Here is a 27,499-nt window from a genome sequence, read left to right as displayed (position 1 = left end):
TCATAAACAACATCTGCAAAGTTACAACGCTCAAAGTTCACAGCAAAGGGAGATATTTGCTTTTTAAGGACTACAACAAACGGGAGATTTTTTTCCTTAACGTGGTAGTATAATGCCCTTTTCACAAGATGTAAAATAAGTCTCTGATGTCCCCAGAGTGTGTGTGTGAAGTTTTAGCTCAAAATACCCCACAGATATTTTTATATCGCATGTTAAAATTGTCACTTTTTGAGGGTGAGCAAAAACACACCGTTTTGTGTCTGTCCCTTTAAATGCAAATGAGCTGCTGCTCCCGGCACAGGGGGTGGAGCTAAAACAGCTTGTGTCCTTTTTCCTCACACACACATGCACTGAAAATATCAAAAACTTTTATGTTCAAACCGGAGTCAGACAATGATGGAGAGACTCAAGAAGAAGTGACAACATGTAGAAGCAACAGGACATTTCTGAATGGTTAGTTGATTAATTTATGTAGTTTATAACTATAATCGTTCATATTCTGTCTTGATAATCTATAAATCGTGTTCCGGGGGCGGGGTTTATGTAAATTCTAGGGTTGGTGATGTCACTAACCCGGGAGGAAGCTCGTGTAGTTCCTACCAGCCGTTTGTTGTAGTTCTTAAAAAGCGATTTCTGTAAAAGCAAATATCTCCCTTTGCTCTGAACTTTGAGTGTTGTACCTTTGCAGATGTTGTTTATGATCAAACACAACATTACACACTAACTACAGTTAGAAAAGTCAAATCATAATCAACCACCCCTTTAATAAAAATCAAACAATCGGTATTATCGGCCTATATAATTCTGAGTAATATCAGTGCATCTCTAGTATATACGTGACTTGTAAATGTGGCATAATTGCAGTTGTGTACACCCACAGCACCGCATGTCTGGAGCCAAAACCCAGATGATCATGGAGGACTGGGACTTTCTGCAGCTCCAGTGCGCTCTGTACATCAACAGCGAGCTTTCTGGGATCCCGCTCAACATGGCCCCCAAGAAATGGACCCGTGGCTTTGTGCAAAGACTCAAGGGAAAACAGGGTACGACCCGCTGAGAGCTCAAGGCTGAACGCCAGCCTTTCCCATGAGTCTCTGTGGAAATGCTGGTGTTAGATTTAGCCTTGTCCAAATAACACACTTGTGTTCTTTGCACTTGTCGACTTGCATGATGTATTTACACTATTTGGCCCAAGTGTTCAAGTAGGCGTAAAGACTGCAAGTGTGTGTATAACTTTTGATTACTCGATGGCACACACTGTTTAAAATGCAAGTCTTTACAGAGCTTTTAAACAGAACTACCGTAATTTCCGGACTATAAGTCGCTTCGGAGTCAGTCAAAAATGCGCCATGATGAGGAAAAAAACATGTATAAGTCGCACTGGACTATAAGTTGCATTTATTTAGAAATTTATTTCACAAAATCCAAGACCAAGAACAGACATTTAATCTGGAAAGGCAAGTTTGCTCCACAACAGCACACAGAACAACAGCTGAAGGTGTCCGGTGTGTTAGCGTAACACATTAACAGTTATTCAGCGACACAATAGCATAAAGAACATATACTTGGGAGGCTGAATAGGCTAAACTAACATTAGCCAGCGAGTCCAACAAGTTAGCGGTCAGCAAGTTCACCAAGCTCCCGATCTCACTCCTCAACACTGAATCCATCGAGTTCTTCCTCGGTGTCGCTTCAGAACAACTCCGCTAACTAGAGCGCCCTCTCGCGGCTGTAGACGGTAATGTTTTCTCTTGGTTCATCTCAGTCAGTATGAAGTAATATTGATATACAAGTCGCACCTGACGATAAGTCGCAGGACGAGCCGAACTATGAAAAAAAGTGTGACTTATAGTCCGGAAAATACGGTAACTGTTCAGAAGTCGCTATGTAACTAATAGAAAACACTGTTTTAAATTTGTGCTGCTTCTAATTAAGTGATAAAACCAGTTATAGGCCTACAAAATAGGCCTACACACACCATACTCATATTTGCACCAATAAAATGTGCAACACTTTGTTTTTACTACCAAATTATATGTACCTAATTCATTCATTTAAATTACAGTGGAATGTTTTCTTTAACACATGAATTCCAGAACATTACATTTATGCATTTGGCAGATTTGCATGGCGGACATACTAGTGCATGATGGGATACACTTAGCCATGGTATTGGAGATAGTGTGGGTTTAGTGTGCTTTAAAGGGTTTGTTCACCCAATAATGTAAACTCAGTCAGTAATTACTCTCCCTCATGTTGTTCCCGTAAGACTTTCCTTCATCTTTGGAAAAAGTTTTCATTTTTGGGTGAACTAACCCTTTAGTGCTAACACATCTGGTTTTCTATATTTCCAGGGCGGTTTCGTGGTAACCTGTCCGGAAAGAGAGTGGATTTCTCCGGCAGAACGGTCATCTCTCCCGACCCAAACCTGAGGATTGATGAGGTCGCTGTCCCGATTCACGTCGCCAAAATCCTCACTTACCCGGAGAAGGTCAGAGCGGTTTCTGCTGCGGGTCATAAGGCGTTCACAACTACTCGGTTTTACTAGTCAATTAGTTGGTGAAATCGTTAACTATATAGGATTTTTTTATAGGATCGGTTTTGTTTGACATTTTTCTGGATTTAATTATTGGTTTAAATAAATTATTTGATTAATTTTATTCAATTAAATGTATTATTATTTATCTACAATAATGTGGCACTATTTAATGTTTTATATTTCAGAAATTTTCTGGATTTATGATTTAATACAAATTTATTATCAAAAATGGTGATAATGTGATCATGAAATTAAGGCATTAAACAGTTTAAATAAAAACAAAAATTTAAAGTCAATAATTGTATCCCTTAAATCTCATCTTTAATCACCAAAATTACATATTTAAAAGTTTTTCCCTTAAAATATATTGAATGTAACTTGACACCCTTGCCTCATTTAGTATGCTCGGTTCTATGAATATGCAAACAAGCCCCGCCTCCACTCACTCACTCAGAGATCCACTGGTGGACGATCACACGTTGATCTGATTGGTTACAAGGTAGTTTGTGACGTCAGAAACACCAGCGTTGAAACACATGGTTTGTCTTAAAGTAGATTTAAAACACCACATAGACACATAAACAACATTAAAAGCTGGATTTTCACCACAGTGGGACTTTTTGGAAAACAAAGGTGTCCTGTTAAAATAAAAACATGGAAGAATGTTCCTTATATTGATAGCTTGCATGTCATATGTATTCTGGTTCATACACTCCAAAAAAAAACCCTGCTTAAACAAAATTTAAGCAGTCAAAATCTATTGCATGATGATGGATGGGTCAGTAGTTGTCATTTCGTGACCAATTGGTTCAAGTATAAAATGTGGAATGCAAAGTCTTTGTTGTGTGTTTTCTTTTAGGTGAATAAAGCCAACATTGAGATGTTGAGGAAGCTGGTGCGTAGCGGTCCTGAAGTTCACCCAGGAGCAAATTTCATTCAACAGAGACACATGCAGATGAAGAGGTCAATACACTTCTCTATCCTCACCCTTTTTCTCTCTGCTTAAAAATCATCCAAAAATTAATGTTCTGTCATCATTTACAGGTGAAACTGGAAAAATTAGAATATTGTGCAAAAGTTTCAGTTAATTCAACATAAAAGGTGAAACTAATATATTATATAGACTCATTACATGCAAAGTGAGATATTTCAAGCCTTTATTTGTTATAATTTTGATGATTATGGCTTACAGTTTATGAAAACCTTTTCACAATATTCTAATTTTGAATTTGGGGTTTTCATAAACTATAAGCCATAATTATCAAAATTATAACTAATAAAGGGTTGAAATATCTCACTTTGCATGTAATGAGATGTGATTAGTTTCAGCTTTTAAGTTGAATTACTGAAGTAAATTAACTTTTGCACAATATAAACATTTTTCGAGTTTGACTTGTACACCATCCACTTTCATCGTTCATACATTCTTCAAAACTTCTACAGAGAAAAAAAGTCATAGAAGTTTGTTACGACATGAGGTCTTTCATTCTTCCATGTGCTATTCCTTCATCTTCTGAATGCGTTTGCTTCAGGTTTTTGAAGTACGGTAATCGAGAGAAGATGGCTCAAGAGCTGAAGTACGGGGACGTGGTCGAGAGACACATGATCGATGGCGACATCGTGCTGTTTAACCGGCAGCCTTCTCTGCATAAACTCAGCATCATGGCTCATATCGTGAGTTATTATTCCTCATTTCTTGCACTGTAACTCTGCGAGGGCGTTTATGTGGACGCAAATCAGCATTTTACAAATGACACGAAGAAAGTGAGAGTATCGATGAATCCGATTTAATAGATCTTCATTTTGATGAACTGATATCCATTCTTAAAGGGGTCATGAACTGGCTTTTTAATTTTTTTATATTGTTGTCTGAGGTCAACTTATGACGTTCGCTTGGTTTTTACATTCAAAAACATCAAAATGAATCAGTAATCGGCTATTTTCTGCCCTGGTTTTGAGCTAGCTCCTGAAACGCTCGTTTTTATGGGCGTGCTGCATTGAAGACTTGGAAGTAAACGCCCACTGCTATGATTGGATGACAGTTTTGCATATTATAATGAGTTTAATGTAATGCGTGAGTCGGTGGGCGGGGCTAAACAGGCAGTGTTGAAGTGGGCGTCGATCTTCTTCTGTGGAGGCGGGGTTTGAGACCCTGTGACGTCATTGATCCCCACTTTGAAAAGCCTGTCGTTCGCTGGGCCTGCTCTCAATAACAGCTTTGATTGGACTAACAAGGAAGTATTCTGTTCTGAAACTTACAGGATATTCTTATAGTATGATGACCTCTTATGTTAAAAGCTCAAGGAAAATCAGATTTCTCAGTTCATCCCCCCTTTAAATTCCAAAATCAATATTTTAGTCTATGCCGAAGTCCAGGCCCACTTCTCATCCTTTACGCTGAGGAGGAAATCCAACGCGACTTTGAAGTGACGAAGCAAAACATGATTATGTATTTCTGCTCCGCTAGTTAAATTGGCATCAACTACACGGCTAATACTTATTTACGTACCGTTTACTTTGTTTAAAGGATCAGTTTTTTCCTGATAATTCACTCCACCCCCACGTCATCCAAGATGTTCATTTCTTTCTTTCTTCAGTCTAAAATAAATTACAATTATTTTGGGTTAAATGGGTTAAAATTATTGTCTTTTATTCCAAAAATCATTAGGATATTAAGTAAAGATCATGTTCCATGAAGATATTTAGTAAATGTCCTACCGTAAATATATAAAACATGTATTTTTGTGAGTGAATGCAGCACAATCGTGAACATAAATGCACAACTTTAAAGGAGATTTTCTCAATGTTTACATTTTTTTGCTCCTCAGATTCCAGATTTTCAATAGTTGTGTCTCGACCAAATATTGTCCTATCCTAACAAACCACACATCAATGGAGAGATTATTTATTCAGCTTTCAGATGATGTATACATCTAAATAAATAAAAAATTACCCATGTGACTGGTTTTGTGGTCCAGGGTCACATGTGTGTATATATATATATATATATATATATATCAGTGGCGGGCCGTGCATTTCACACCTAGGCCTTCAGTGATGTCCACCCTGAATTAATAACGTTTAATAGTGTAGCAGCGCACGCACATACTCTCTATAATTGTGAAATTCCTGTTTTTATTTTGCACCGGCAGTTATAGGGTTAATGCGGTGAGTTCGCGAAAGGCCGGGTAGAGAGAAACGAGCAATTGAGTTCGGCTTTTGTGTTAGTGTACAGTGGTTCTTGCGTTCCGATTATAAATTCAGAAATGGATCCTCACTGTCTTATCCTTCAATGGCTATAGTATTAATGTTTGAAAAAAATAAGTTGTTTCGATCATAAATTTACAAGAAAAATTAGGAAGAAAATCATATTCAGCACGGACAAAAACAGGGGCAAAAAATGCATTATACTCTCCAAAACTGATTTTTTTACACAAAATCCATCCTAATTTCTTTCCTCACAAAGACTTGAATTACTTGGTGGTACGTAGGTTGTCTGTGCTTTTTAGTCCCAGCAACCTTTTCTATCGCCATCGAGGTTAATGTGCTGAAAGTCGAGTCTGTCCCGTCGTATTTCTGTCATAAGTTTTAATTCGCTTTAGTGCTGAGAGTGTGTGCTCGACAGAAGCAGTAACGTTAAACAGGGAAAACACCGCAAAACATGACGATGTGTAACGTTACAGCTGACACAAGCTCTCACACAGATTTTTGAACGATGTCATTGAGATCAGCGGGACTTTTGCCTTCAAAATCAGTCCTGGCAACATTGCAGTCAGTTCTGTTTTTACCCGGACAGATCGATAGAGTTCCGATACTCTCCGTAAGCTGTATAAGGGATTTTTTCCAGGAGGTTTGAACCTGCTGGTGGTCGAGGAAGGAAATAAACATGAATTTGTGGGTTGAAAAACTATTAAATCTACAGGAATATATTTTAGTTTACACAGTTCGCTACAGATGCGGTTAGCTAGCTCTGACTACCAGTAATAATAGTAAACGCTCTGACCATCCAATCAAAGGGCGTGGAAATGCTTACGTTATTGTGTGCCTGCTAGATGGCCCCGGTGCAATCAACTCGATATCTGATTGGCTGATTAAATCTGACCGATTATCTGATTGGTTAAAGCAACAGTTTCATTGCCATTCATTTAAGCTACAGGCGCCCGCACTATCGATTCTGAAGGCCTCGAGGCAGATATATTTGACCCTGGCAACACATGATGACTGAAATATGATTGGATAAAAGCACTAAAATAAATATACACTACTGGAAGCAGCGCAACCAAGAGAAAAGCTATGAAATTATGAGAACGGACTATTGGGAATAATTTAATACTCATTCATAATATATTAAAGTGCAAGTCAGTGATTCTCATAGTGTTTAGGCCAGCAGAGAAGGCCTTGCTGGCCCTGACGGCCCACCACTGATATATATATATATATATACACACAAATAATTTATTTTGATTCAGGGGCTTACAAATCTGAAGTCAATTCTGCTGTGTTCTGTCCAGGCGCGTGTGAAACCTCATCGGACGTTTCGCTTCAACGAGTGTGTGTGCACGCCGTACAACGCTGACTTTGACGGAGACGAGATGAACCTCCACCTCCCGCAGACCGAAGAAGCCAAAGCTGAAGCTCTCGTCCTCATGGGGGTGAGAAACACTGACAACACTTTACAATAAGGTTCATTAGTTACTGTATTAACTAACAATGAGCAATACATGTGATACGTAATCTGCTAATGAAATAAATCCTGGTTCTGTGTTCCTCACACAGACGAAGGCCAATCTGGTCACTCCCAGAAACGGTGAGCCGCTGATCGCAGCCATTCAGGACTTCCTGACAGGTGCGTTTTCCTCCTGAAATTCCTCCAATTTCAGCATCTGATGTCTCGCCTGAAGATGGCGCTGTTAAACTGCTTCTAGCGACAATGACCTTCTTGTCACTTAGAGGTGTTGTAGGATTATTGTAGGACGCGTGAGATCCAAACAACACGCTTCTAGTCCAGTAATGCATTTATCCCTTTTATTTTATAATCCACAAGTTTGCATGTCCACACGATCCTGACAGGGTGCGTTTACACTTGGCATATTAACATGCGATCACCGTGATCTGATCAAGCAGATCGGATCGCAAGCCAATCAGGACACAGTGTGTTTACACCTGGGGCCGGTTTCACAAAGCTTGTCTATAGTGTTAGACAAGTCTAAAATGTGCTCATAGACTAGTCTAATGCAAGTTTTTCTTATATTTGAATACTAGATATTATTTTGTTTTTTTATTGCTTATTGTTTTTTTTATATGATTTTTACCATATTGTTTACCTTTATTTTTATTTTTTTTGTGCTATTGCCTGGAATAAACGATTAATAATAAAAAAAAAAAACATATTTTCCGCTGGGGTAAACTGCACTGAGCGGCTGAATGCGCTTACTCGATCCTCCATGTTTTGAAAAGTGTCTTATTTTACCCAGAATGCATTGCAGTGTAGTCCTACTTAAGATCTTAAGTGCTTTGTGCAACTGTCTGATTTAGATGTCTATCTGAAGTCTGACTATCTACTATATCTAAGCCATAGTCAGTCTATCTTTGTGAAACCGGCCCCTGTCCATCGTGTGTGTGTGTGACGTCCATCTGTGAATGCAGACACGATGGCTGGATTGCGTTTACATTACACTGAGATCCGATCACAATGCGTCCTCGACTCCCTCCGCACCTGGACACGCTGATCGCATCACATTCCCATCAGAAGCGCGTTTACACTCGTCTCTTCAGTGTGTGTGTGTGTGTGTGTGTGTGTGGACAACATCCGGATACAGGGCGCATGTCAATGCCAAGTGTAAACGCAGCCAAAAATGGTTTGCTTCCCTCATTAGTTACTCCTGACTTCACTTGCTCTCTGGCTAACTATATACCCATTAAACCCACACTCCACCCAGTGTCCAACAGTGGAACTGCAACACATTATAAATCATAATGCATAATGGCTCTTACACCGCTAATGTTCATGTGTTTTTCTGTATCATGTGACAGGTGCTTACCTGCTCACGCTCAAAGACACTTTCTTCGACCGAACCAAAGCCTGTCAGATCATCGCCTCCATCCTGGTGGGAAAAGACGAGAAAGTCAAGATCTCCCTCCCTTATCCTGCGATCCTCAAGGTCTGGCGTGAGGGTTCAATCGATGCTCTGTGGGGAAAATTATGAAATTGAAATTCTCTCCTCATAAACACTGTACATTTTACAAAGCAGTTTTAGAAATTTATTTTTTAAATTGTTTTTGTCTTTGTGTGGGGATTATTTGATCTGTTTTATTATTAGATTAGAGATTTGATATCCATATTACAAAACAGGAAGTGACATCGTCTGGACCCTTTCTACAGTATGGTGGAAAGACAAACAAACAATCTCACTTTTTCTAACCTTCTTTAACCCTAATATTTTTTTTGTAGTATCAAATGCATCAAGCTTTTCAACTCGTTTCACTTTCACCCCATTAATTATGTGCAATATAAACCTTAGATAGTAATAATGTCAAACCTTAAAAATAACTATGAAATAAAAGTGTGTGTGTGCGAGAACGTGTGTGTGTGTATTGCAATATTTACTTTTAAGGTAAATGTGAAACATGTCTTCAAGGTTATGCACTTAATATTTTATGAGTTTGTGCACTAGTTATTTGAAAGTGATGAAGTTGGCGTGTGAGCGTCACTTTGACGTGTGTGTGTGTGTGTTTCAGCCGATCAGGCTGTGGACGGGGAAGCAGGTCTTCAGTCTGATACTCAAGCCCAGTAAGAGCTGTCCGGTGAAGGCCAACCTGCGCACCAAAGGCAAGCAGTACTGCGGGAAAGGGGAGGATCTGTGTTCCAACGACTCCTGTGAGTGACCCACAGCACTTCAAACACACACACTCCATGTTAGAAAAGAAATTGGTTTCATAGGGCCCTATATTTGCTGAGAACCTCTTCTAATATGAGGGTACTTCAGATGTAACCCGTGTGCGTGCAGTTGTGGTGATCCAGTACTGTGTGTGTGTGTGTGCGCGCGCGCAGTTGTGGTGATCCAGAACAGTGAGCTTGTGTGTGTGTGTGTGCGCAGTTGTGGTGATCCAGAACAGTGAGCTGATGTGTGTGTGTGTGCACAGTTGTGGTGATCCAGAACAGTGAGCTGATGTGTGTGTGTGTGTGTGTGTGCAGTTGTGGTGATCCAGAACAGTGAGCTGATGTGTGGCAGTCTGGATAAAGGAACTCTGGGATCCGGATCCAAGAACAACATCTTCTACATCTTGTTGCGAGACTGGGGTCAAGAGGAGGCGGCGGATGCTATGTCACGCCTGGCCCGTCTGGCTCCCGTTTACCTGTGTGAGTCTTCAGTGTGTGTGTGTGTGTGTGTGTGTGTGTGTGTGTGAGTGACACAGTCTGTATGTGTGTGTGCACATACCTGGTTAAAGTCATGATGTATGTGATGTTTTCATGATTCCTGTATTGAAGCGAATCGAGGCTTCTCCATCGGGATCGGGGACGTGACGCCCGGACAGGGACTGCTGACAGCTAAGCAGGAGCTGCTGGACGCCGGATATAAGAAATGTGACGAATATATCGAAGCCCTGAAGACGGGCCGGTTACAGCAGCAGCCGGGCTGCACCGCGGAGGAAACGCTCGAGGTGAGCGAGAGAATGAGACGCGCGCACACACACACACACACACACACACACACACACTAGATCTGATTACCTCTGTGACGTGTGTGTGTGTGCAGGCGTTGATCCTGAAGGAGCTGTCAGTCATCAGAGATCACGCTGGCAGTGCGTGTTTGAGGGAACTGGACAAAAGCAACAGTCCGCTGGTCATGGCCCTGTGTGGATCCAAAGGTACCAGCAAAACCTCCCTACTGGAGCTATATACAAATATATATCATATTTACAGCGTTCGTACAAGGTGCTTAAGTACTTAAAATGTACTTTTTGACATTTAAGTCCTGGAAAACCCTTGAAAATGGAATTATTGAAATTACAATATATGTGAAGCTGCAGCCCGTCTGATATAGCTATAGAGACATTTCACATGGCTATGAGTTGGATATTGCTCATAAATATCCAAGTACATTTTTCAAGTCAACTATATATTCATGGGGGGGGGAATCAGTTTGAAAAAAGAAATCCATATTTTTGTCATAATGTCCTTTCAATGGTTAAAGTTACCGCAGTCATTGCATCCGCTTCACTTTATTTCTATCATTTTGTTTTATTGGTTTATTTTAAAGGTACCATCAAAACCTCCCTACTGGAGATATATCTATATATATATATGTATGTATCATATATATATATATATATATATATATATATATAATCATATTTACTGGGTTTGTACTTGAAGGTGCTTGAAGTATTAAATTTGAATTTGAAATTGAAGTCCTTGAAAACAGCCATAATTAAGAAAAGGTAATTGAATTATTGAAAGACAATATATGTGAAAATAGTTTTTCATATTATAGATAAAACAATCTTTTCACACAGAATGAAAGCTGCAGCCGGTCTGATATAGATATAGAGCATTTTCGCATGGCTATCAGTGTGATATTGCACATAAATATCCAAGTATATGATGCATCTTTCATTTTTCAGGTCAATTATATATTCATGGGAAAATCAGTTTGAATAAACTTTGTCATAGTATCCTTTCAATGGTTAAAGTTACCACAATCATTGCTTGTGTTGCACTTTATTTGTCCCATTTTGTTTTATTAGTTTTTTTTATCTATTTACCCTTTTTAGAATTTGAAAGATAAATATAGATATTGTTTGATAAGTGAGATTTCTGATTGAAGTAGTGCTTGAAATGTCCTGGAATTAGCTTGTACAGTATCTGTACGAACCCTATGTTTGATCCATGCGAGTCACAAATGTCTCTGGAATAATACCGTCTGCGTCTCCAGGTTCCTTCATTAACATCTCACAGATGATCGCTTGCGTCGGGCAGCAGGCCATCAGCGGCTCTCGTGTTCCTGACGGGTTCGAGAACCGCTCGCTGCCTCACTTCGAAAAGCACTCCAAAGTAAGAAGGACCTCGAGTCTTCAGCTTCAGTGTTTATCCCTTTCTCTCAGTATGCATGAGTGATTCTTCAATTACAGCAACTTTTTTGTCCGGTGTCCGCTGGGATGATTTCAAATAAATACTTTTTGTAATTAAAAAAAGCCTATCGTCGTGTTGCACAGGAGACAGTAAATAACTTTGATTAGTTTTTCCCTATGTTGAAGAGTCAGAAATAATGCATGCATTTAATTTACTTCTAGCAACAGGGTTCACACGGGTCCTTGAAAGTTTGTGAATCTGAAGAAAATAATTCAAGGCCCGGGAAAGTTTTTGAAAATAAACATTACAGGTGAAACCCGGAAAATGAGAATATGGTGCAAAAGTTCATTTATTTCAGTAATTCAACTTAAAAGGTGAAACTAATATATTATATAGACTCATTACTTGCAAAGTGAGATATTTCACGCTTTTATTTGTTATAATTTTGATGATTATGGCTTACAGCTTATGAAAACCTTTTCACAATATTCTAATTTTGAATTTGGGGTTTTCATAAACTATAAGCCATAATTATCAAAATTATAACAAATAAAAGCGTGAAATATCTCACTTTGCATGTAATGAGTCTATATAATATATTAGTTTCACCTTTTAAGTTGAATTACTGAAATAAATGAACTTTTGCATAATTTTTTTCTAGTTTCACCGGTACATGGATACAGATCCTTGAAAGTGCTTGAATTTATTTGATTTTTAATTTAAAAAAAGCCAATCGTTGTGTAGCACAGTAGAGATTATAGAAGCAGTTTAAACTTTATTTAATAACTTCAACAATTAGTTTTTCCCTATTTGAAGTGTCAGAAATAATGCATGTATTTAATTGACTTCTAGCAATCTTTGCATGATTAATTCCAAAGTTTATGCAACTTTTTGTCCAAAAACTGAATGTTTTCATCACCGTCATAAAATCACACGGTGCACCAATGAATATTTCATCATGCTTTATGATTCTGTTTGTTAAAAAGTGATCAGAGGTTAGAGAAGACCAGAGGCTGCGTGGAATAAAAGCAACATGTTTGTGTGATTCTGTAATGTTTCAGCTCCCTGCTGCGAAGGGCTTTGTGGCCGACAGCTTTTATTCTGGTCTGACGCCCACGGAGTTCTTCTTCCACACGATGGCTGGCAGAGAAGGTCTGGTCGACACCGCTGTGAAAACCGCAGAGACGGGATACATGCAGGTACGACAGCAGATGAAACGTGTCCGTTTGCCTCCGGGATCCACATTAAAGTCCCCTGTGGTGAAAATCAAGCTTTTAATGTTGTTTATATGTCTATGTGGTGTTTTTAATACGCTTTAAAGGGTTAGTTCACCCAAAAGTGTAAACTCTGTCAGTAATTACTCTCCCTCATGTTGTTCCCCGTCAGACTTTCCTTCATCTTCAGAAACACAAATGAAGATATTAGTGATTAAATCTGAGAGCGGTCTCACTCCTCCATAGGCTTCTGTTGTAATTGAAACTTGCCGGCCCAGAAAGTTAGTTACCCAATGTTTACAATAGTCCGAGTGACTACAGCGGCTCAACCTTAAGATTATCAAGCGACGAGAATACTTTTTGTGTGCAAAAAAACACAAAAATAACAACTTTATTGAACTCTTGATGTTCTTCTGAGTGAGTTCATGTAGTGTAGCGCTTCTGGGTTGTACGTCAGAACGGAGGCTCACTATTGGCCGACGCTGGTCATGTGTGTGATGCTGGCCAATAGGGAGCCTACGTTCTGACGTACAACCCAGAAGCGCTGCGCTGTTACACTACTTAGAGTATTTGCGCTAAATCTGCGCAGATTTGGCTTATACAAACTTCCCCAGCAAAGTGATTAAACATCATAAGTAACACGCCAAATTGGCTGGTGATTTTGACAGCGTCACCCGCCACCGTTCATTTTTACGATTTCAGATCAACGTGTGATCGTCAACCAGTGGATCTCTGAGCTGAGTGAGTGGAGGCGGGGCTCATTTGCATATTCATAGAACCTTGTATGCTAAATGAGGCAAGGGTGTCGAGTTACATTCAAGCTATTTTAAGGCATGAAGATTTTTTTTCAAGGAAAAACATTTAAATATGTCATTTTGGTGATCAAAGATGAGTTTTAAGGGATGAAATGTTTGACTACGGGGGGACTTTAATGTATTGTCGTAATTATAAACACTGGTTTGTAGAGCAAACTGTTTACCATTTACCTATAGCGTCTAATGAATCACAACTCTTGCACATTCACATAAATCAACATCCGTGTTGCATAAGGTGGATAATGATGCAATTAATAAGTTATGGATTCATTTATGCACTTAAACTATCAGTATTCCAGCTTAAATTCAAATATTGAAAATGTATTGTCATTTAATTGCCCTTATGTCATTGCAAAACTGACTTTTTATAAATCTGCATTTTCGTGTGTGTGTGTGTGTGTGTGTGTGTGGTACAGAGGCGTCTGGTGAAGTCTCTGGAGGACTTGTGCTCTCAGTACGATCTGACGGTGCGCAGCTCCACCGGTGACATCATTCAGTTCATCTACGGCGGAGACGGACTCGATCCCGCGGACATGGAGGGGAAAGATGAGCCGCTGGAGTTCAAAAGAGTCCTCGACAACATCAGAGTACGTCAAAGATTATTCTCAACGAAACGCGTTAGGTCCGGTGAAACGTGCATGATAAACAATAACTTGTTTATTAAAATAACTTATATAATCTTACCTCAGAATTTAAGTTGTATGAGGAACAGAACACATTTAAGTAGTTGTTCACCGTCATGTCATAAACTTGATGCGGTTCTGACAGAATTATATTTTTTTTGTTTCAGATATTCCTTATAAAATCCATTTTTATTGATTTGTCTGGATTACGTTTTAATGGTCGCCTTATCAATTGCATTCATAAAACTATAACAATTTAATGTATTTATAAATGTTAATGATAATTGGGTCATATATGATACGTTTTATTTTTCTAAAATTCTGTTTTGCTTTTTTTTCTGTTTTATGATGTAATACAAATTTATCATCAAACATTTTGGTAATCAAATTCACACAATTTTAAGAATATAATCAATCTTTTACAATGAAAATATAACAATCCCTTTGCAAAAAATTGCATTTTTATATAAAAATAAATGCCAGTATTAATGATTGTATTAACGTGTTTAAAAAAAAATTAACTTCTGCACAACAGAGGTTTACTATATAAATTACACCATGGATAACATCACTTGATCTCTTTCTTACTCGTACTAAAGTAGTAGAAATAATAATTTATATACATTTTACTGTACAAATTATATGGCATCAATCCCTTTTCACCACATAATTTCCTTCAGAGGAACTGAAGTCCAGTTTGTCCTGTTTGATACGGTTCTGCTCGTGTATGAGCAATCAGAGTGCATTCTGGGATTGTGGTGTCCCTTCTCAAAACTGAGCTGACATTTATGAAATGCTAGAGTTGTGGTCTGCCATTAGTTTCGTACAATCACTGCCGGCCTGTTTTCATCTCCATTCACATTCTGACCACTGCTCTCTGTGGAGTCGAATCGATTGAAGCGGTGCTCGAGGATGCTGGGATGCGGGAGCGCTGGAGAGCACTTTACACATCATCTTCTCTCTCTCTTCACTGCGTCCGAGCGTGTTCCTCCTGAACGCTGATGCTCAGGTTTGTTTTCTCAGGCGGTGTTCGGCTGTCCAGGCGAGCCGGCGCTGAGCAGGAACGAGCTGGTTTTGACCACCGACTCCATCATGAAGAGAAAAGACTTTCTGTGCTGTAGAGACACGTTTCTGGAGGTGAGACGCTGCACTTTTGTATACAGACTCTGAATTTCGTATGAAGTTGATTTCTTCAGTAGAACACAAAAAAAAAGTAGACCTTTTCCATATTTTCCCATGGCGAAAATCTTTTTTTTTTTTAAGGCTATTGACAGTATATTCTGATCTACAGGATAACAAAAGTAGATATCCCCAAAAAAAATTCCCATCTAATATGTGAACACAATGAAAAAAACATTTTTAACCTGGCTTTATCCAATACTCAGATTTCGTTTTTTAAAATATAGGCAAATTAGCGCATATTTAATTAGATAATGCCTAATTTGCATATTTAAACAATAAATTACAGAAAACTTGTAATACATTTTTTTCTCATCTTAATGTAGGTAATCAACTGGGAATGTTTCATGGTGATATCTGCTAGTTAAAAATCTTACCCTATCCACCTGTAGTGTCTCGCCTTAAGTAAGAAAAATACAAACTACTTAAAGCTAGGTTAGGTAATCCTGTTCAGAATTTTTTTTTTTAATACTGGGTGAAATGGTCCTTCCATTCTGATAGTAGTCAATACATTATGTGTTCAGAAAAAGGAATGAAAAAAATCTGACCTCTGTAGGACAGTAAAAACTGACCAATCACTGCCATTCGGTGCGAATGTAAAGAACCAATCAGATGCCTTCATGTCTCGTGCCCGAGCACCACGTTATTTTATTAGTTTATTTTATGTAGTCCGTGTTTCTCCTGCATGCATTCAGCCGCTTAAATGAAACCGATGACTGAAGCGGTTCTGCTCAGTGTCTGTGTCTTTCATTTAAAGGCTCTGACAGACACTGGCAGTGAGAAGTACTTGCAGGTATTGTACGGCATCAGCATGACGTGTGAGTTTAACTGAGTTTGTTAATGAGTCAGGTGTGAGTTTAGTCCAGCATGACTTGCAGGAGTAACCAGTGTTAATGTGCTGATGCTGATCTACACACACTAATCCTGATGCACGCTTTCAAACCGGCCGGCCGGGCCATTCGAGATTTGCAGGTTTCAGTTCATGTGAATTTGCAGATTTATGCCTCAAAATGCGACTCACTGCCTCATATTTCACCTGAAAGTTTTAAGAATTTATTTGCAGTGGTTTGTTATTTTCATGATAATTAAACACATTTTTTTAGAAGTTTAATCATTTTCTAAGTCATCATTATAAATCTGTGTTATTTTAGTATTATGTATATGCTATTGTTGTTTATAAATTTTTCTAGTTTGAGTAATTATGTGATTTTGCTCTTTTAATTAGTTTTGCCCTTTTTTAATTAGTTTTTGATGTTAAAGTTTTTATTTATTTAATTACATTTTTAGTACTTAAACTTATTTAATTTCCATTTGTTGCCAAGGCAGCATTTTTTTATAAATTAACATCAACATTTGTAATTAAAGTTTCATTTAATATAAATCTAAATATACATCTAAATCATCTAATGTATATCTAAAAAAAAATTAAGTAAAAAGTAATTAAGTGACAAATTAAACAAATTAATTAAAAGACTAAATTTAGATGTATATTCTTGATTGTCATGAAAATCTCTCAACATAATTTATATTTTCTCTTATTATAATTATAATTATTTTTTTTTGTATTGAGGAGATATTTGATGTTTTTGCCCGACTCTGTGTGATTAATCCAATACTGTTTTTATACCTTTGTGCAAAGCTGAAATCTTATAAATGAATGATTTTGCTGCAGTTAATGAGCTCTGCATTGCATTCTGGGTTCATCTGCTCATGTAATTTTTCTTTCTTTCTAAATGCTTTGAAATTCTTTTCAATTGTAGGAAATCAGAAAATTCATCAAAATGACTTCGGAGCGAATCAAAAAGACACGCGACAAGTACGGCATCAATGATAACGGAACAACAGAGGTGAGTGTGTGTGTGTGTGTGAGAGCGAGCGTGTGTGTGCGTGTGTGTGAGAGCGAGCGTGTGTGTGAGAGCGAGTGTGTGTGTGTGTGTGAGAGAGTGGGTGATGGCAAGCGTGTGTGTGAGAGCGTGTGTGTGTGTGTGTTAGAGTGTGAGAGAGAGCGCGCGTGTGTGTGAGAGAGCGTGCGAGAGCGCGCGTGTGTGTGTGAGAGCGTGCGTGTGTGTGTTAGAGAGTGTGTGTGTGTTAGAGCGCGAGAGAGCGCACGTGTGTGTGAGAGCGTGCGTGTGTGTGTGTGTATGTGAGAGCGTGTGTGTGTGTGTTAGAGTGTGAGAGAGAGCGCGCGTGTGTGTGAGAGAGCGTGCGAGAGCGCGCGTGTGTGTGTGAGAGCGTGCGTGTGTGTGTTAGAGAGTGTGTGTGTGTTAGAGCGCGAGAGAGCGCACGTGTGTGTGAGAGAGCGTGCGTGCGTGTGTGTGAGAGCGTGTGTGTTAGAGAGTGTGTGTGTGTGTGTGTGAGAGAGCATGTGTGTGTCTTAAAGTGTGTGTTAGAGAGTGTGAATGTGTGTTTGCGAGTGTGTGTTAGAGTGGTTTCGCGCTTGTGTCTGACGGCCTGTTTTCTGATCCATTACAGCCTAAAGTTCTGTACCAGTTGGACAGGATCACTCCGACCCAGCTGGAGAAGTTTCTGGAAACCTGCAGAGACAAATATATGAGGTAACACACACACACATACAGCGATCCACAGTTTCTGATGAGCGCTCGCTCTAACGGTGCTCGTGCTGTTCAGCAGATGCTGATCTAATGAGCTTAATCTGGGCAGAACATCTTCACCGTGACTGACCCTGTCAGGATAAAGCTGATACTATGGCTCTATGGCTCAGAAATGGTTTAATGTCTTCCGCTTAATATCCGGAAAACTCCAACAATAGACATTTTTAAGTCTCAGTTGAAAATTGAAAATGAGAAATCGGAATCGGCCTAGAAAATGTGTTAAATGTGCTATATGAATAAATTAAAGTGTAAGTTGAGTGTGTGTGTGTGTGTGTGTGTTGCTCAGGGCGCAGATGGAGCCGGGCTCGGCTGTCGGAGCGCTGTGTGCGCAGAGCATCGGGGAGCCCGGCACTCAGATGACCCTCAAGACCTTTCACTTCGCTGGAGTCGCGTCCATGAACATCACTCTGGGAGTCCCGAGAATCAAGGAGATCATCAATGCGTCCAAGAACATCAGGTGACCACAGACACCCGGACACATCAGGGAATATCATGTGACCACAGACACCCGGACACATGTGATGTGGGAATATCATGTGTTTTCCTGGTCTTTTTATAGTGAACATGATTTTTTTTTAAATATATATATATATATATATACTTTTAAAATTATATAAAAAAGTGATGGATTATTACTTGGTATTTAAAATATATTTAGTAATATAATTGTATTCATTTATTGTATTTATATATATATATAAGTCATAGTTTATATTTATAAATTATATTGATATATAAATGTTATTTAGTAATATAATTGTATTCATTTATTGTATTTATATATAAATAAGTCATAGTTTATATTTATAAATTATATTGATATATAAATGTAAGTGTTTTCCAGGCCTGAAAATAAAAGTAATACATTTTGTAGTATTTTATTATAGTACTTTCTTAGTAATTTATTAGAATATATCAAATTGATAAATTCTTAATTGTAATATTTATAACCCCCAGGACTGGAAAAGTGATAAAAATTGTATAGCAGATATATATATATAATTTATTACAATAAATAAAAAATATTGATTATTATTTGAATTATAATTATAAACTCCAGGCCTAATTAAATTGTATAGCGAATCTTTTTTTTTATTTTTTATAATCATAAATAAACATTGTACATTATAATTATGCTTTTCTCCTCATCTATATCTCTAAAATATTTTATACCTATTTTTTTAACCTCAAGATTATTTGATAATACCTTTGAGTATTTCCACTTATATACTATAGTAGTACATTAATAGGGTAATCGTTCAGAATAATCCAGTGCTGTGGTATTACCATCTAATATACCATGATATTAATAAACAACCACAGTATTTTTTTTTAAAGGGACGACAGATGATAAACCATAAATCAATATCACAGACCTGTCAGAGAAAAATCATGAAATAACCTTAGCAAAAAAGCGACATGAAACATTTCTAAACTCTGGAAAATACCGTGTGTGTGGCTGTTCAGAGATGATTAATGGTTGCAGTGACACTAGTTATTCTTCCTCACGAGTCTCTTTGTGTCTCAGTGTGTGTGTGTGTGTGTGTGTGCGCTAACGAGTCTCTCTGTGTCTCAGTACGCCCATCATAACTGCCAGCCTGGACTGTGATGACGATGCAGATTTCGCTCGGCTGGTGAAGGGTCGCATTGAGAAAACTCTTCTGGGAGAGGTACGCGCATTGACTTCTGCTGCTCACTGAAGCCTGTGTTATTATTCACATTTCTCATGCTTTCTGTTTGCACTTAATTTTTCCATTATTAATACCGATACCAATTTTATGAACAGATAATGTAACATTTATGTGAGCGGGGAAACACTAAACTGTTAATGCAGTAGGGGTGGGCAATATAGCCTCAAAATTATATCATGATATTTCAAGAATATTTGTGATAATGGTATTTATGATGATATAGACATTTTTTTTTTAAAGAAAATCATTTTAAATAGCATAATTTTGAAACCCCAAATTCAAAATTAGAATATTGTGTAAAAGTTTGCATAAGCTGTAAGCCATAATCATCACAATTATAACAAATAAAGGCTTGAAATATCTCACTTTACATGTAATGAGTCTATATAATATATTAGTTTCACCTTTTAAGTATAATTTTTCGAGTTTCATCTGTAGTTTTGCTCGTTCACACTGTGTTCAAGAGGAGTCAGTATATTGGTGGTTTGTGTATTATTATTATTATTATTATTATTATGTTGTTGTTTTCAGCTGAATCACTGAGTTTGATTGTTTCTGTCAGATTTCTGAGTACATCGAGGAGGTTTTCCTGCCGGATGATTGCTTTATTCTGGTGAAACTGTCGCTCGAGAGGATTCGTCTTCTGAGGCTGGAGGTAACGGCACATTTGATCAGAACTACCTGTTAGCATCACATCAGTCTCTGCTTCATATTGATATTCACATGGAGACGCGGAAGCGACATAAAATTCACTATTTTGAATTTTTAAGGCCAGACAAGTCATTTGTTGAGGTCAATTTGTAAGAAAGACTACGCGCCACACAATGGCATGTCGTTAAAGTGGCATTTCCAGTTTTTCTCTCAGGTGTAGTTCATGCAGTTGTCAGATTCACTGCAGCTGTTTTAAAGAGTCACTGAATATTCAAATATACTACATAATGTGTGTCAGGGTTGCAACCTTTGACTAAATGAAGTTAGTTACCACTCATTTTCAACTAGCTAATTGTGCACAAAATGCTAAAGTCACAATTTTGAGATATTTGCTGCATTTAATGCATTAGCATAAAAGCAAATTCTTTGTTAATAATATGTTAGATAATACTTTATTTAGCGTATCGAAAGAACTTGGGATTTGTGTGTTTATTCCTCAATGACAACACTATTGTCTTCTGTAGATTTGTATGAATTTAACTCATTTCAACTCAACTTTACACAGTTATTGAATCAACACTGATCTGAATAATGACACTTTTTACAGCAGAAGTTTGCATCATTGATTTCTTATTCTTTGATAATTATAGCTATTCAATTCACATTTATTTGTATAGCGCCTTTCACAATACACATCGTTTCAAAGCAGCTTTACAGAAAATGCATGAGTCCACATTACAATTTACAGTGATCTGCTATCAGAGGAAACTGTCTGAGTTATGCGTTTCAGAAATGTACGTATACAAAATCACAGTTAACATTTTTACAACTAAAAATGTATTAATTTACGCAGAGATTGCGTTTTTCAAAAAATTTTGTCGTGTAAGCGGCCCATAAGTTAATAACTAATGATCTTTGCATTAGGAAGTGAATCAATCAAAATAACTTTAGCTGGCAATAACTTTAATCTAGAGCTGCTGTAAAGCCTAAACTCTTACTTTAATTTCCTATTATCACTGTAAAGCTGCTTTGAAACACTCTATATTAAAGGTGACTTGACTAGTTCAGCCATTGTCATTATTTCTCTCATTATTTCACTGATGATGATGATGATCTTCTTCAGAGGTTTACAGAGTGTGTTCTGTTCAGGTGAACGCAGAGACCGTGCGTTACTCCATCTGCACGTCGAAGCTGCGTGTGAAGCCGGGTGACATCGCGGTGCACGGAGAGGCCGTGGTGTGTGTGTCTCCCAGAGAGAACAGCAAGAGCTCCATGTACTACGTCCTGCAGTCGCTCAAACAGGAGCTTCCCAAGGTCAGTCACTGACACCGTCATGAGTGTTACACCGCGTCCTAACTACACTCGAACACGCGACGACTCTACTTTAGAAATGGTTTCTATTTTTCTGCGCCGTCGCACTGGAACAACAAACAAAGTGTGGCAATGATAATCTCAGGCACTGTTTATGTGCTTTATTTAATGTTAAAAGCGTGTCATGTGACTGTGAATATCATTTAGTGCTCCAGCTTTGAGCTGTAAAAGCAACAGTGGATAATTCACCTCAGATCTGGAAATTAAACAAATGGAAACAAGAACGTTCAAACTGTGAACAAACAAGTGTATTATTTGACAAAGATTGTTTTAGTAACTCAGTAGCCTATGTATTTGAATAATGTTTAAATGGTGTAATATTTGTGTGTTTGATTATGTACTTATCCATTTTCTTGCGAGTGCCGTCAAGATTACTCTCTGGTGCCGTGCACTCGCCGTTAGACTCCGCCCACACGCTGTTCTGATTGGCTGTGCACTCGCACCAAGACTCCGCCCACACGCAAAGTCTTAATTCTCACACACACATATATATATATATATACACACACACACACACACATATATATGTATATATATATATATATATATATATATACACACACAGACAAACACACACACATATATATATATATATATATATATATATATACACACACACAAATTCATATAAGCTTATTGTAAACTAAAACTAACTTGTTAATTGAATCAAAGTTGAAATGCTAAAAAATATATAAAATATGAATATTAGATGTAAAAACTCAAACTTTAAAATTGACTTATATTACTGAAACTAAAATAAATTTAAAGCTAAATATTTAAAAAAATTAAAATTACAATGCAATATAATATACATTTAAATGTAAAACAATCTAAAACTAAAATGCAATCTGAAAATATAAAAGCTAACATTATACTTGGCTTAGTGCTGTGAAATCGATTAATCACATCTAACATAAAAGTTTGTAAATATATTGCGTGTGTGTGTGTGTGTGTGTGTGTGTGTGTGTGTGTGTGTGTGTGTAGGTGGTGGTCCAGGGCATCCCTCAAGTGTCGCGTGCCGTGATCCACATTGACGAGGCGAGCGGGATAAAGAAGTTCAAACTGCTGGTGGAGGGAGACAATCTCAGGGCTGTCATGGCAACACACGGCGTCAACGGCAACAGAACAACATCCAACAACACGTATGAGGTGCCGGTCCAGTCCCAGATTTATTAATGTTTCATTCAGCGTTTGCTTTTTAAACCTCAGTCTTTACATGAGAATGATAATCGATCTTTACATGTTTTTTTTTTAGGGCCCTATAAAATTATAATTATGGGCCCTCCACTTTTTTCCAAAATTGATTTCTGATTTATTGCTTTAAATTTTAATAATCAAAAAGCATGTCTAATCAATTGAATTCATAATGTAACAATGTAATAATTTATGAATTTCATACAATAAGTATTTATGAAATGTTTTCACTATAACGTCTTATTTTTTCAGGGTTTATGATTTAAATTTGTATTTATTTATTTAATGTATTATAATTTTTCATATTTATTATCAATTATTAATGAAGGCATAAAATTTTAATAATTAAAACATTTTGTCACAACAGTTAAAAGCATGGAAGAACAACTTAATTTTATAATTATTTCTTGTAGAAGTACATTCTGCTGTACAATATTAATACTTTTTCTTTCTGTCATAATTTCTTCAAGTTAAACCTAACTTTTATTTTGACAGGTTGTCGTGATGTGCCAGTTTTATGAAGTGAAATTGTGAAACATTGACAGACGCTAGTCCATATAATAATTAAATAACTGTACAAACCTCGTTGCTTAACTGGCTATTCGTGCAATTCGTAACCTTGCCACTAGATGCTGCTAAAATTACACACTGCACCTTTAAATAATTGTACAGGCCAACTTTTGATTTATTAATTCATTGTGTGTGTGTGTGTGTGTGTGTGTGGGTGTGTGTGATGGGTGTGTTTGGGTTCATCAGGTCGAGAAGACGATAGGCATCGAAGCAGCGAGATCCACCATCATTAATGAGATCCAGTACACCATGGTAAACCACGGTATGAGCATCGACCGCAGGCACGTCATGCTTCTGGCGGACCTCATGTCCTATAAGGTGAGCTTCTGAAGCTTCACGTGGCGTTCTCTATAGCTGCGTTTCCATTACAGATTTGCACAAAACTTTCTCTTAAAGGGACAGTGTGTAGGAATTTCTCCCATCTAGCGGTGAAATTGTATTTTGTATTCAAACGAACAGTGCTCTCTAGCGCCGCGCTTTTTCAAACGCGTGTTGCAACTACGGTAGCCGTTATGTGCCGAGAAGCTCTGACAACAACAGCCCTTCGTCGAGTTTAACTATACGTTACATGTTCTACTGTTATGCTGCCTATATAATGAATTACACAACCAAGCAATGAAAAAAAAAGCTTGTAATTTAGGCCGTAACATTGACTACCCGTCCAATGTAAATAAAGATAAGAAATTATTCGCGTACGAGGATAAGTCGGATCATTGGGAGAGGTAATTGTACACCATTGAGGACATATTTATGAATAAAGACATTGATTTTAGTTAATAAAATACTTAACTACACATTGTCCCTTTAATGTCGACAAAAAACTATTGAGAAATGACGGTGTTTCCATTAATGATGTTATGCGACTAAAACGTCACTTGTTCCTCTCGCGATAAGTCATTCCAACAATCATGGTGACGGATTATGTTATCCAATAATTAATGGCGAGGAAAGACTCTTATACTGAGAGCGGCTCATATGAGGAGTTTCTGTGTGTCTCACTCAGTTCTGCTTCGAGGTCGTGATTGTGGCGTTTCTTTGAGGTTCAGAATCCAGTATTCCTGTAACTCGTCGTCTTTTATGAGTTTAATAAACAACTTGTCTTCTGTCCGAACACACACCGTCATTTACGTCAAGCGACTGTAAATGCGTAAAAACTGTTTCCATTGCAGTTTTGCGAAATATTTATTTTTCGAATTGCCTGAAAAACCTAAAAACTTTTTAGCGATATATGGGAGTTTTTGCTTCCCATATTTTTCCGTATTTTTAATTCGTATTTCAATTTGCGCAATTTGAACAGTAATGGAAACGCAGTTTATGATGATGATGATACTCAATAACTCTAATGGGCCGCAGGGAGAGATTCTGGGCATCACTCGCTTCGGTCTGGCGAAGATGAAGGAGAGCGTCCTCATGCTGGCGTCCTTCGAGAAGACGGCCGATCACCTGTTCGATGCTGCGTATTTCGGCCAGAAAGACTCGGTCTGCGGTGAGTGATGAGCAGAAACATGTATAATCTGTGTGTGGATATATATGTGACCCTGGACCACAAAATCATGAGGATATTAAGATCATGTTCCATGAAGATATTTAGTAAATGTCCTACCGTAAATATATAAAACATGTATTTTTGTGAGTGAATGCAGCACAATCGTGAACATAAATGCACGACTTATGTTAGGAGATTTTCTCAATGTTTACATTTTCTTTCTCCCTCAGATTCCAGATTTTCAATATTCATATCTCGACCAAATATTGTCCTATCCTAACAAACCACACATCAATGGAAAGCGTATTTATTCAGCTTTCAGATGATATATATATCTCAATTTCAAAATATTGACCCTTTGTGACTAGTTTTGTGGTCCACACATTGTGTTTGTGTCTGTGGTAGATTTTATTTATAAAGAAAGAATAAATGAGGAATAAGAATGCAAATAAGGTCCTAAAACAGACTTCATTCTCATTACCATAATTTGAGGGGGGAAAAGATAATCAAAATATGAATAAATGTTAAACATTATTATATCAGTTACACTATACCATAAGGTTTCATTTGTTAATATTAGTCAGCATGAACTAACGATGAAAAGTATTTATTAATTTAGTTGATCGTTTTTCAACACTTACCAATATTTTATTAAAATCAAATATCTATTAATAGACCTGAGCTGACATGAACTAACAATGAACAAATTAATAAAAAATACTCTAAGGAATGTATTGCTCATTGTTAGTTACCTTGTTGTAAAGTATTATCATTGTTAGTATGTTTATTTTTAATAATTTCAATCTTAAAGTATTATACATAATGATAGTAGTTTGTACTCCTAATTCTAATTAAATCATGTGTATTGAGCATCTTATTAGAAACATGTCTAGAAAAATCTTAATGCAATTATGATTGTTCATTTCCTTGATGTGAGAAAATATAAATTTTCCTAGATGTAGAAATGTGATTCACCCTGCAAACTAAAATTTATGTATTTTTATAAAAAATTTAGGTTACACTTTATTTGAATGTGCCTTTGTTACGCTGTAATTATATATTTAAGTCCTGAGTAATAATAATTAATAACTACATGTACTTACTATAGGGTTAGGGTGTGTTTTAAGGTTAGTTACACGTAATTACTATAAATTGTGCATAATTACATGCGACAAGCACACTAACATAAAGTGTTAGCCATATTTTGACTTTATTATTTAGCGTATGGCCACTGCACACACTGAAGTTTCAGGAGCGACAACCGCATTTAAATACGGGAGTTAATCCTCGCTTCTGAAATTGTGATGATTGACAGTGTGGTAACCATAGCAACGTTCTGGCGTTCGCTCTCTCCGTGTGTGTGTGTGTGTGTGTGTGTCCTATTTCTGTATAACCAAAACTGAATGTCAGTGATTCCTGCAGGTGTGTCCGAGTGCATTATAATGGGAATCCCCATGAATATCGGCACCGGACTCTTCAAACTCCTGCACAGCGCCACGAAGGACCCCAGTCCCCCCCGCAGGCCTCTGCTCTTCGACAGTCCTGATTTCCACATCCCTCTGGTCAAGTAATCCTCACATGTTCAGAGTAATGAGCGCTCACTGCACATGTCCGGCTGCTTTCACATCTTTCTGTGCCTTCAGGGCTTCTTTGCCTGTTCTTCCCATTCGAGGCGGTGGGAATAAGTTGCGATGATGATGATGATGATGATGATGATGATTCAATGAATGAATCTCCTTCAAGACTGAGATCACTGATGTTTTTTATTATCTCTATGATAATAGACTCTTGGGCCTTTATGTTGATCCCTGCAAACATCCGGCCCTGTTATTATTCTCACTTAAGATTATGTTCTTTACTGGTTGTTAGAATAAGATCAGATTAAATACGGCACTTGTATTTAAAAAAGAAAAAAGGTGTTTACCCAAAATCTATTATACTAAATGTAAATTATGGGTGTGTTTTTTTTGTTTTGTTCCTGTGTTTGCTGGAAACAGGCATGGTTGACATCCATGTATTATTCTGTAAATATGTATCTGGTGTGAATAAAATGTACATTACGACAACATCTGCACATTTTCACTTGATTTATTTTTTGTGCATTAAAAGTTCACATCTGTCTGAGAGTCTGACACGTGCTGTTGGACATCGAGATGCATCGCTAACACACCGAGGGAAGGTTTGCAGATTTCAGATGACCGCGGTCCTTTCCATCAGAGCATTTACATGTAAGTGCCCTTGTCTTAAAATGCACCGTAATAAAGCATTCATATATTACAGATGCTCTGAGTCGCCACCTTTTTAACAAGCCTGTCGATGGCACAATGTCTCCAACACGTTAGATCATTGACATTAGCATGAATAATTTAACAGTCCCAGCTGTTCACCGCAAATGCTTCTGAAAGAATCAAAGCATTTCTTTATAATATCTGGGCAAAGTGAATATATAAAGTACAGACTTTAAAGATCAGAGCTGCCAAT

General features: G+C 37.6%; 1 protein-coding gene across 2 annotated transcripts in view; it reads left to right on the top strand.

Annotated features, from left to right (window-relative positions):
- Positions 1–27,088, top strand: part of polr3a (polymerase (RNA) III (DNA directed) polypeptide A) — a 33,103-nt gene extending 6,015 nt beyond the window's left edge. The window contains exons 7-32 of one of the 2 annotated variants that reach the window (XM_079595079.1): positions 881–1,043; positions 2,355–2,491; positions 3,399–3,502; positions 4,072–4,213; positions 7,051–7,191; positions 7,316–7,385; positions 8,573–8,700; positions 9,278–9,416; positions 9,735–9,899; positions 10,029–10,201; positions 10,297–10,408; positions 11,476–11,594; positions 12,674–12,811; positions 14,058–14,228; positions 15,288–15,401; positions 16,201–16,236; positions 17,204–17,290; positions 17,916–17,998; positions 18,342–18,512; positions 19,632–19,725; positions 20,309–20,401; positions 21,547–21,711; positions 22,753–22,917; positions 23,719–23,850; positions 24,886–25,018; positions 26,441–27,082. In XM_079595079.1, the coding sequence (XP_079451205.1) occupies positions 881–1,043; positions 2,355–2,491; positions 3,399–3,502; positions 4,072–4,213; positions 7,051–7,191; positions 7,316–7,385; positions 8,573–8,700; positions 9,278–9,416; positions 9,735–9,899; positions 10,029–10,201; positions 10,297–10,408; positions 11,476–11,594; positions 12,674–12,811; positions 14,058–14,228; positions 15,288–15,401; positions 16,201–16,236; positions 17,204–17,290; positions 17,916–17,998; positions 18,342–18,512; positions 19,632–19,725; positions 20,309–20,401; positions 21,547–21,711; positions 22,753–22,917; positions 23,719–23,850; positions 24,886–25,018; positions 26,441–26,589 (3,324 nt within the window). In that variant the 3' untranslated portion in view covers positions 26,590–27,082. Of the gene's footprint in view, positions 1–880; positions 1,044–2,354; positions 2,492–3,398; positions 3,503–4,071; positions 4,214–7,050; positions 7,192–7,315; positions 7,386–8,572; positions 8,701–9,277; positions 9,417–9,734; positions 9,900–10,028; positions 10,202–10,296; positions 10,409–11,475; positions 11,595–12,673; positions 12,812–14,057; positions 14,229–15,287; positions 15,402–16,200; positions 16,237–17,203; positions 17,291–17,915; positions 17,999–18,341; positions 18,513–19,631; positions 19,726–20,308; positions 20,402–21,546; positions 21,712–22,752; positions 22,918–23,718; positions 23,851–24,885; positions 25,019–26,440 lie in introns of both variants that reach the window. The other variant, XM_079595080.1, reaches the window with a different exon arrangement.
- Positions 27,089–27,499: the final 411 nt, after the last annotated feature.

This window comes from Phoxinus phoxinus (genome assembly GCF_949152265.1).
Source record: "Phoxinus phoxinus genome assembly, chromosome: 21".
Lineage (NCBI taxonomy): Eukaryota > Metazoa > Chordata > Actinopteri > Cypriniformes > Leuciscidae > Phoxinus > Phoxinus phoxinus.
The sequence above is the reverse complement of the archived record's forward strand: the minus strand, read 5'-3'. Positions and strand labels throughout refer to the sequence as shown.